The sequence below is a fragment of the Penaeus japonicus genome, unplaced genomic scaffold, assembly GCF_977035675.1.
Source record: "Penaeus japonicus unplaced genomic scaffold, GWHDUDI00000001_assembly GWHDUDI00000020, whole genome shotgun sequence".
In the NCBI taxonomy this organism is placed as follows: domain Eukaryota; kingdom Metazoa; phylum Arthropoda; class Malacostraca; order Decapoda; family Penaeidae; genus Penaeus; species Penaeus japonicus.
Window position 1 is genome coordinate 23,088,366 of NW_028234422.1, and position 11,572 is coordinate 23,099,937.

Genomic DNA, 11,572 nt, shown 5'->3' on the forward strand with positions numbered 1-11,572 from the left:
CTATGACTAAATCCGGATAGCAAAAATACAAATAAAAAGGCCAATTGTGGATAATAACGACCAAAATTGAATAAATACGACAGTGCTATCAAGATTTTCCCCTTTATTATTAGGAGTTTAATGAACTCCTTCCCTCATATTTACCGTACTCGAAAAATACAAACAACTGTAGAAGATGCTACGTTTAAATACAAAAGAAATAAAGTGTGCAATGTTATAGTTATTATATACTATATGACAATAATACAATTAATTGTCATCATAGAATGCATTACGATGTAAGCGCTAGTTACAGTTCGCATATTTTTTAAATATGACATCAGCGTGAGTCATAGACGAAATCACTAAGACCTCACATATGATTGTGTTTTAGGAACATCTGTATATTAGATGTAGATTTCCAGAAAAAAAGTTAAGATGCAAAAATGTTTCTTTATCATAATTTTATGTTTTACATATATCATTATTTCATTATCTACTGATTTGTCATAGTTCAGTAAACTATTGCCTCTTAACACGTTGAACACGATAAACCCTTTTCAACAAGACACCCTTTACCCTGTCCATGATATGACAAGATGCATTGATTTATTCCTCTCTGTCGTGCTTTCAACTATGGCCATTAGGATGGATGTTTTGGTATCCATATGATACAGATTTTCAACGTGTCACAGGGCTATGAAAAAATGTTATCACTGTCGTCCTCTATAGTTGGCAAGATTTCGTACTGTTATGGCGAGTGGTAAAATAAATTATGCTACTGAAACGAACCTGTGGTACTCCTTTCAACAAAGCGCTTTTTTATTTTATTTTTGTCAACGGTGCCAAAAATTCTGTACATAGGATGCTACGGCCCGTTTCAGATGCATCAATTACTTTTTTACGTGCAAACATTCCCAGATGCGCTTATTCACACTTTCATGTATGCATGTATCTATGTGTGTGTACATCCCTCTCGCTCTCTCTCTTTATATATATATACATATATATATACATTTGTGCACGCAAACACACACACACGCACACAAACACACATATATACATATATATGTGTGTGTGTGTCTGTGTGTGTATCTGCATATGTGTATATATATGTATATATAGATATACCTGCATATATATATACATATATATATGTATGTATATATACATATGTGGATGTAGATGAATTCACCTATTTATTCATAACCATACATATCTGCATAAGTCAATCAGTCTCTCTCAGCCTGTATGTCTTTTCCTTTCTCTTTGTATACAAATACATATGTGTGTATACATATGTATATATATAAATATATATGTGTCTGTGTGTGTGTGTGCATCTATGTATGCACACACATATACACACACGTATATATGTATATATATATATATATATATATATATATATATATATATATATATATATATATATATTTATATATATATTCATATGTCTAAATACCTAGACACATATATATACATACATATAAGTTTATGCATATATATTTGTGTTTATATATATATATACTAATAAGCACATACATACATACATCCGTAAATGCATAAACACTATTGATCTACAAGCTCTACATGTAAAACTAGTGCAGGGTCAGTAGGTGTGGCTTGGAGGTCGGCCATGAGTGCAGGTATATAAGGCTCACACACTCATTCATCTCTAGCTTGCAATCATGAACGCAAAGGTGAGAAATGTTTCCACAGTGTTTGGTCTGATATTTCAGTTGCTAGAAGAATCGTTAAAAGAGAACATGAAGGATTATCTATTATAAAATCTAACTAATTGCAGGTCATCCTCATCGCCTGCCTGGTGTCCGTCGCCGCTGCCCGGCCTGACGAAGGCTACAACTACGAGAGCCCTGCACCGGCATACTCTGCGCCTCCGCCTGCCTATGGAAAAGGAATGCCATTTGACTTTGCCTACGGAGTAGTAGACCACTACACCGGCAACGATTACTCCCACAACTCCAACTCAGACGGCAACGTTGTCAACGGCGAATACCGCGTCCTTCTTCCTGACGGACGCACTCAAATCGTCACCTACACGGCCGATCACGAACATGGCTATGTGGCTCAGGTCACCTACGAGGGCGAGGCTCAGTACCCGGAAACCAAGCCTTATCAGCCAGCCCCCACCTACTCTGCCCCTGCTTACTCTGTCCCTGCCCCTGCTTACTCTGCCCCTGCCCCTGCCTATGAAGCCCCTGTTCCAACTTATGGCACTCCTGCCCCTGTCTACGAGGCCCCGGCACCTGTCTATGGAGCGCCATCCCACTAAATAAGGAAAATTATCTCTACCACAACATATTTATTTCATGATATTGATAAATATTTGAAGCATATATTAAACTCCATTTTCTTTCACATTAATTAATCTATGAATTAAGGTGTATATTTCCATATATGATAATAATTTCATGATTTATACAATTCTTAACATACGTTACAATATGTACAGTACATTACATATAGTTGCCATTGAAGCAAACTGGGCTTATTGGTAAAATAAGTAAATAAGTATGAATTTAACAAGAAAGAAATATATGAATATATATATGTATATACATATATATACAGATATGTACAGATATATATGTGTGAGTGTGTGTGTGTATAGATGGATAGATATAAATACACATATATGTATATTGTATATGTATATATATACATGCATATGAATATGTAAAGATTTTTTTTCTCTCTTACCGAAGACCCAATTCAAGGCAGATCAAAAGCAAAAAAAAACAGAAAAAAAAAACATGAACCTGAAACGAAGACACAAGTAATGTAGATGTCGACTTCCATAACTCTAATTCTGACGTCATAGTATCTTTTTTTCTTTATCTATTTCTGGAAGTAATGAGGTTACAACGGTCAACAAACAATGTAAGCCAATTAGTGTGTAGTTTCGCCGTGTCTTTTTTTTCAATTTTATTTTTTTCCTGAGGCGTAAAGGTGATATCTTGGTTAAACCATAAAATATAGAAATCGGTTGATATATCCCTCCGACTAATGAATGTATACACACATATACATAGAAATACATACATATATATATGTGTGTATACATATACATATATATATGTATATACATACATATATATATATGTATTTACATACATATATATATGTATATACATATATATGTGTGTGTGTGTTTATGTGTGTGTGTGGTTATGTATGTACATTTATAAGTCGGAGTGAAATATAAACCAGTATCTATATTATATGGTATAACCAAGATAAAACTTGTCAGGAAAAAAAAGTATCTATGCGCACACACACACGCACACATATAAATACACACACTCACACACACATACGCACACAGACACAATACATATGTGTGTGTATGTGTGTATGTCTATAGTATGATATATAGACAGACAGACACACACACACATACACATACACACACACACATACACATACACACACACACACACATATATATATATATATATATATATATATATATATATATATATATAGAGAGAGAGAGAGAGAGAGAGAGAGAGAGAGAGAGAGAGAGAGAGAGGGTGGGGGAGAAAAAGAAAGATATATATATATGAATATAGATATATATATGCATATACATATATGCATATATAAATATAAGTCTATATACATATATATACATATATACATATATCAATATAAGTATATATACATATATCAATATAAGTATATATACATATATAAACATATATATGTATACATATGTATGTATATATATATATATATATATATATACACATATATATGCGTGTGCGTGTGTGTGTGTGTATGTGCATATATATATATATATATATATATATATATATATATATATATATATAAGTATGTATGATATATATATATATTATATATAATATATATATATATATAATATGTTATTATAGTATATATATGACTATATATATATGTGTGTGTGAGAGGGACATGATTAATAAAACAGGTCATTAGACTTCAGAACAGCTCACTAGCAGATTCTAAAATAAGAGATACTTGAAAGCTAGGGCAATTAACCTTCAGTAAAGTGACAGCAGTAACTACCTGGTTTCCTACTCCCCTCCCCCTCCCCCTCCCCCTCCACGTAATCACACAGCACTATCAACGCTCTACAGTGCTGTGTATTTGCGAGTGGGTTTGGCTTCCAATATTCTGAGAGTTTCTTTTCCGAGCATTGGATTTGTAAGCAGTCGATTCGCAATGGTCTTGGATGGACATAGTTTTTCATGCGAAATAACAAGGTCCTACACCTCTCCCACGCACATGTGCAATAGCAAGGCCATACTTCCAGTGACCTCGCTAACGACCTGCCAATCAAAGGCCTCATTACCATCACCTTCAACCACCCTCCTCGTTTCATCTTGCCGCCTCACCTGACGTCTGACCTTGAATTAGCAAAGGATACGCACATGAATGTTACCAAATCTAAAAAATTAGATAGTGAAAGCCTCATTTTGCTCAGTTAAGATTCAACGGGTGCTCAAAAATTCTTAAGCGGTGAGATAAAAAAGAAATCTTTAAAAACTTCTCAGCAAAATCACAGAAGGAAACACGCACTTCGTATTGAGCTAACACAACCCTGACCTTGTTAAAATAATGCAGGAATTAAAACAAAACCGAACAACCGCCTACGACATATTGACGACCAGTGTAGGAGAAACAACCTTAGATTTAGTGGCACTCCCGAGTGCAGAGTTTTTTTCTAGTGTAATTTTGATATCTTAGATTTTTGCGAAACCAAATTAGACCAAATTCACAGATACAATCTTAATAATTACGTCAACTATTCTAATCATATTTCACGAAATAGAAGAGGCTTTTATATTTGTTTCGACAACTTTTGCCAAATATAGATCTGATATTATAAAGATTCTACCACGCATGCAAACTATTTTCGTAAAATGAAAATCCATATACACAAGGTTATATTTGGATACATCAACCGACCATCCCATAGTGACCTTTCTGACTTATATATGTATATATGTGTACATATATATATATATATATATATATATATATTATGTCATATATATGTATGTGTGTATATATTTATTGTGAAAAATTATTTATCCTGACAGTCATATTCAATATGGAAGTAGTAAAATAGCCATAATATGCGGGATATTATATGTAACCCGTGACCACATAAACAGAGAAGCTATGTTTTCGTTACACCATTCCTTAGTATATACAAAACTCACCTACTGCTTGACAACATGGGGGCAGAGCTAGCAGTATACAATTAAATCCTCTAGAGGGCTTGCAGAAGAAAACAATCAGAACTATCATGGGATCGAAGACCAAAGATCATAGTAATGATTCGTTTATAAATATAAATCTGCTAAAATTAATTGATATTTTCACTTTCGTATGCTTTGTCTATACTTATAAATGCTCGATTAACTTAATTTATCTCCAAACTATTTATGGAGTATCACAGGCAACGTTTACGTCAGATGAGACAATTTCAAACTCTTTAATCTTTTCAATCCCAGACATATTAAACATCGTGGTGCCATCATTTTCAATGACATTCAGAGTGAAATAGAATAAGAAAAATACTCCTGGCAACTGTGAATATGATATAAAATTCTATCTAATTTACAGCTACATTGCATAAACAATGTAAAAGGAACAAATTAATGATGATAATTATTCAATTTTGTCTTGTGCCATTTAGTCACGGTTCCTCATCCTGTTACAATAATCCTGTTTGATGCTTTCGTACATCCCTAACCAATATTTTTTTTATTTTTCGCTTCCCGAAATATAATGTAGTTCCACTTGTAGTTATATTGTTTACTATATATATATTTTTTTTTTCTAAAACATCATCAATTCACTTTTTTCATATTATATAATATCAGAATTCTACAACCACTGTTAATAGTTATATGTCTATTCTCTGTGTGATTCTACATTGCAGATAGTATATAATTGTAGGCTTGTTAATGTGTGACAATGCATATGACTGTATGTGAATGCTTGTTTGATTAAATCTATCTCAATTTAAAATTTCACACACACTCCCACAGGAACAGGAATCTGGTCAGAAAAAGAAACTGATAAATCAAAGTAGTCTCTTCGGAAGGATAAGTTATTATCCCACCACTGCCACCAATTATGTGATAGGTATGAAGCAGGTTTTTCAAAATACAGTTCAGGGCCCAATTGCGGGTTACTGCATCTCACTAAAATGGATAGTAATGTAATTTTACTAATGAAATCAATAATTAAGAAAAAAAATATATGCAGAACATAATAACATAAAAACTATTGATTAGTGCACAATACCAATCAATAGGAGTTCAAGGGTAATGCATGAAACCTAACTGGGTCACGATGGAAAAAGCTTGAAGAACACTGGTATAATATGAGCCAATAATTTTACATTAATGGAAGAATATATGCCAAAGACAACAGTAAAATTATGCATATACATACATATGTGTGTGCAATTCTGCATGCGTGTTTCTATATGTGTATGTGTGCTTGTGTATCTTTGTTAGCATATATGATTATGTATAGATTAATAAGCACATGTATACAAACATTTGTAAATGTATAGATACTTGCATGTTTATTAATCTAAGTTTTGCGTGTAAAACTAGTGCAGGGTCAGTAGGTGTGGCTTGGAGGTCGGCCATGAGTGCAGGTATATAAGGCTCACACACTCATTCATCTCTAGCTTGCAACCATGAACGCAAAGGTGAGAAATGCTCCCATAGTGTTTGGTCTGAGATCTCAATTGCTAATAGAATCGTTATAGTAGTATATGGAAGACTGTTTATTACAAAATCTGACTACCTGCAGGTAACCTTCATCGCCTGCCTGGTGTCCGTCGCCGCTGCCCGGCCTGACGAAGGCTACAACTACGAGAGCCCTGCACCGGCATACTCTGCGCCTCCGCCTGCCTATGGAAAAGGAATGCCATTTGACTTTGCCTATGGAGTAGTAGACCACTACACCGGCAACGATTACTCCCACAACTCCAACTCAGACGGCAACGTTGTCAACGGCGAATACCGCGTCCTTCTTCCTGACGGACGCACTCAAATCGTCACCTACACGGCCGATCACGAACATGGCTATGTGGCTCAGGTCACCTACGAGGGCGAGGCTCAGTACCCGGAAACCAAGCCTTATCAGCCAGCCCCCACCTACTCTGCCCCTGCCCCTGCTTACTCTGCCCCTGCCCCTGCTTATTCTGCCCCTGCCCCTGCTTATGAAGCGCCTGTTGAAACTTACGGCACCCCTGCTCCTGTCTACGGAACACCGGCTCATTGAATCTTAAATGTAAACTGAAAAAATGCTTATATTCCATTGAAATTATTTATTTTGATTATAGTGCAAATAAGCTGAAAAGCAAACAATGTATTTTCATTTCCAACATACTGTACATCCTATACAACACGTTTCAGTAATGATGATCACGTGAGTCAGCTTTAAATAGTTGAAAGAAATGACAGGACCCTTTGGTCAGAGTGAAAGTTAGTTCACAAACCTCACTGAACTAAATTAATACAACACGTATAAGTGTAAGTAAACAATACATGCATGCATGTAGTATAGTGTCTGTGTGTGTGAATGGGCACTTTTTACTATGTATATGTACGTTTGTATGTATATGGTATTGTTATGATTTATTTATTCACTTATTTCTATGTGATATATGTATGTGTCTGTACGTAGATACATACCCGTGTATATATATTAGATTAGTTACCGAATAGAAGCAAAGATACCACAAAATAGATAGGAAAATTGACAAAGAAAAAAATAAAATACATCAAATGAAAGAAAAAAATAATGGAGAAAAACAATCCAAATTATAAGTGACACGGCACCTAAGTTTGCCTCTTAGATTCGTTCAGGAAAAGGAAACTGATGAAGAAGATGAAATGGATCCAAGAGATGGAAGAAAATGAAGCGGAGGCGAACATTCTAGGCCTGATGTGTGTGTGCATATCTATCTATATTTAATTAGCTATCCATCAATGTATATATATATATACATATATATATATATATATATATATATATATATATATATATATACACAAACATACGCATATACTGTGTACGTATCATATATCGACATACACATTCGCACATACCGCTAGAGTAGCGTATGTGCCTCGGCCGTTGTAGTGCAATGCGGTCCCGACTCACACTCTCTCTTTTTTCGCGCTCGTTAAATCCCAGCGAGAAACCGCTAATCCCGCTAATCCCGCTACCGGTGTTCAAGCCGACCACGACGATCACGAGGAAAGCTCAAGGTCACTAAGATATGCGTAAATATTCGGTCGCATGCTGACATTGGCCGTTTCGTGTCAAGTCTTGGATTTTCATATTGGCCAGCGTATCCTTAATGTTTTTTTTTTTTTTTCTTTTTTTTCCTGAATTGAACGCATCTAAGAGGCAAACTTAGGTGCCGGTCACTTATGATTTGGGTTGTTTTTCTCTTCTCTTTTTTTATCTTTAATCTAATGATAACTGGCAATAGATGTTCAGTTAGATGTATCATATCAATATTCAAACATACAATGTCTCCTATTTACGGATCAGACACAATTATGGATGCATACACATTTGTAAACAAGTAGCATTCTCTCTCTCCCTCTCTCTCTCTCTCTTTCTCTCTCTCCCTCTCTCTCTCTCTCTCTCTCTCTCTCTCTCTCTCTCTCTCTCTCTCACACACACACACACACACACACACACACACACACACACACACACACACACACAGGTGATACTGACGTGAGATTAAACAGTTGAGAGTGACCAGTTTTCTCTGTCATAGTTACGGTCGTGTTGTTGATGCCTAACGAACGACTGTCTCCGTCAGTGGTTGAAAGTAGTGAAATCATTAATGGTGCAATAGTGCAACCACCGTCTTAAGGAGGGGGGGGGGGGGTCTGGCAGACATTGGCCTTGTTAGTGTATTTGTAACTTTTTAAAGTATTTACGTCATCTTTGCGATATTTTGACTTTCATGATTAATTAAATTATGTTATAGTTGTTTTTGTCATATGATTAAGATTAATACATTACAGATAATGATGATAACGATCATGATTATGATAGCCAAAGTAATAATGATGATGATAAAGATATTATTAATGATAATAATGATAATATTAATGACAGTTATGATGATAATAATGATAATGATAGCGGTAATGATAATGACACCGATGATGATGATAGTAATAACATCAATGATAATAACAGTAATAATAATAACAATGAAAACAACAGGGAAAATAACAGTAATGATAAGAAGAATAACGATTATAAAAACAATTATGAAAATAGTAATGATAACAATAATGATAATGATAATGACAATTATGTCATTATTATCTTTAACATCATTATCATCATTCTCATTATCATTGTTATCGATATCATTATTGTTATTATTATTACTACAGACATAATTATCATCAATATCAGTATCATCATTATCAGTACTATTATCACTATTATAATCATTATCACCATTGTTTATATCCGTATGATTGTCACTATCATAATATCAATAATGATAATTGTTGTTATTATCATGATTATTATTTTCTTTATCTTTTTATTTATCATCGTCTTTATGATCGGCATTATTATAATCATCATAACCATCATCATCATCGTTTCATCATTATCATTATGAGAAATAGTACCAGTAATACATAAGTACTACATAAGTTTAATGCAATGGATCTTTTCCTATTCCTATCTGTTGCAGATTCATCTTGCACAGGCGTGTTTTACAAATTCAGAGGAGAGTCATACAAGTAATAACAGTAATTTGACAATGAGCTTTAACAACTGAATTTGTAAAATACTTGTTATCTTCTAATATCTTAATAACCGGATGTGGTCATTCCGAAGTCATTTTAGCAACAAAATTGCAGTCTTCTCTATATCCAACAAATTTGTCCTGTCTTGCTGAACGTGTGCAATTGGCAAGTGATTGAGTCTATCCAGTGACATTGTGCTCGTCAATATCCGATTCTCAACCCTGGGGTGGCCAAGCCCTTTAAGTATTGTACAAGTTCAGTTTTCGGCTCTCTTGTGATGTCTGTATATGATTATGATTATAATCGATTGATATTTGTTGGGATTGTAAAAAAAATGATTTTCGGGTAGTGTGTGCTATGCTATAAAATATCGGTTCAGAAGGAAACAACAATGAAGAATGTCATCTTTGCCTTTTTGAGGGATCTTTTGCGTTCTTATTTGACACAGATTTTATCATATTCGTCCTTTACTTTTACAATATAAGACGTACTCTCTAACCGGGGATTGGCCATGAAAACATCGCTTCCCTCCAGTTATTATCAACAGTTGCCTTAGTTCTGTCGCCGCACCTTTGAATGTAGGTCACTTCCGCTCTGTTGCAGGACGGAGGCTGTCACTAGGAGCAAGTTCTGGGTAATGTATTCTTATCCTCTGTATGTGTGTGTGTGTATATATATATATATATATATATATATATATATATATATATATATATATATATATATGTATGTATATATGTGTATATATATATGTGTATATGTATATATGTATATATATATATATATATTCATATATCTATTCATCTATTCATTCATTCCTTTATTCATTTATTTTCTTTAATCTTATTTTTTTCCCCAGAGAGGGATGACCACGCCATCAGCAGGTCTGGGAAACTGATCGATGGAAACCACGTCAGTATGCAACTTAAAGTCACCAGACATCATCAGATCAACTTATTGACTTACCACCCTTCAGTTTGGAGAGCGCCTCCCTAATTTCTGATGGTCTAGAAGGTTCCTCCCTAATGAGGGCATTAGAATCTACCCATTCTCTACCTGAAACTGATCAAAATATTCTGCCTCACGTTGTGGCACCCCAACGCGATCTGGCGACATTATTGTGCTTTAGAAAATGTTTTCATAAAAGTTAAATCCTTGCTTTCCTGCCAGTCTATGATCTAAGGTCTGTCGTAGATTAGGAAATGAGTTTGGGGAGGAATCAAAAGAAGAGAAAGAGAAAGAGAGAGATCATATACTGTGTATTTACATTGGGGGATACATATGATACAGTCGATGTGAATATTATTACATACGTCAGGTTTTCATATCAATGATCGATGTGAATATTATCGAGAGGTTACCATTGCAAAATTATTCTTTTTTTCATTGATTTAATAATTCATATTTTCAGTAATAGAAATGCTACCTGCTAAGCGCAGACAAACACATACACACAGTTATATATTCTAGCTGTTGGAAGCAGAAACGCTCAATACACTTGTTGTTCTATGGAGCATCAAATGAAAAATTAAAAAAAAAACAATGTTCTCCTAGTGCAGATTCCTAAGATACACTGAATATATAATACATACCTATTGCCAGTATAAGGACCACTCAGCCTCAACTATACGCTACTGATAGCCATACTTCATTCTTGGCAACTGTACATGTGGCTGTATAATCGTCAAAACAGAACAAATATTAAGAAGTCAACTTTGGGAAACAATTAACGTTTTCCTATTAAGGTATATCCGCAA

General features: G+C 34.5%; 2 protein-coding genes across 2 annotated transcripts; both read left to right on the forward strand.

Annotated features, from left to right (window-relative positions):
• The first annotated feature begins 1,604 nt into the window (after nucleotides 1-1,604).
• LOC122264208 (cuticle protein 8) lies at nucleotides 1,605-2,367 on the forward strand. Its single transcript, XM_043033001.2, has 2 exons — nucleotides 1,605-1,682; nucleotides 1,787-2,367. The coding sequence occupies exons 1-2, from the start codon at nucleotides 1,671-1,673 to the stop codon at nucleotides 2,273-2,275; spliced, it is 501 nt and encodes a 166-aa protein (XP_042888935.2). The 5' UTR covers nucleotides 1,605-1,670; the 3' UTR covers nucleotides 2,276-2,367.
• Nucleotides 2,368-6,709: 4,342 nt separating this feature from the next.
• LOC122264205 (uncharacterized) lies at nucleotides 6,710-7,373 on the forward strand. Its single transcript, XM_043032998.2, has 2 exons — nucleotides 6,710-6,721; nucleotides 6,826-7,373. The coding sequence occupies exons 1-2, from the start codon at nucleotides 6,710-6,712 to the stop codon at nucleotides 7,297-7,299; spliced, it is 486 nt and encodes a 161-aa protein (XP_042888932.2). The 3' UTR covers nucleotides 7,300-7,373.
• The last annotated feature ends 4,199 nt before the right edge of the window (nucleotides 7,374-11,572 follow it).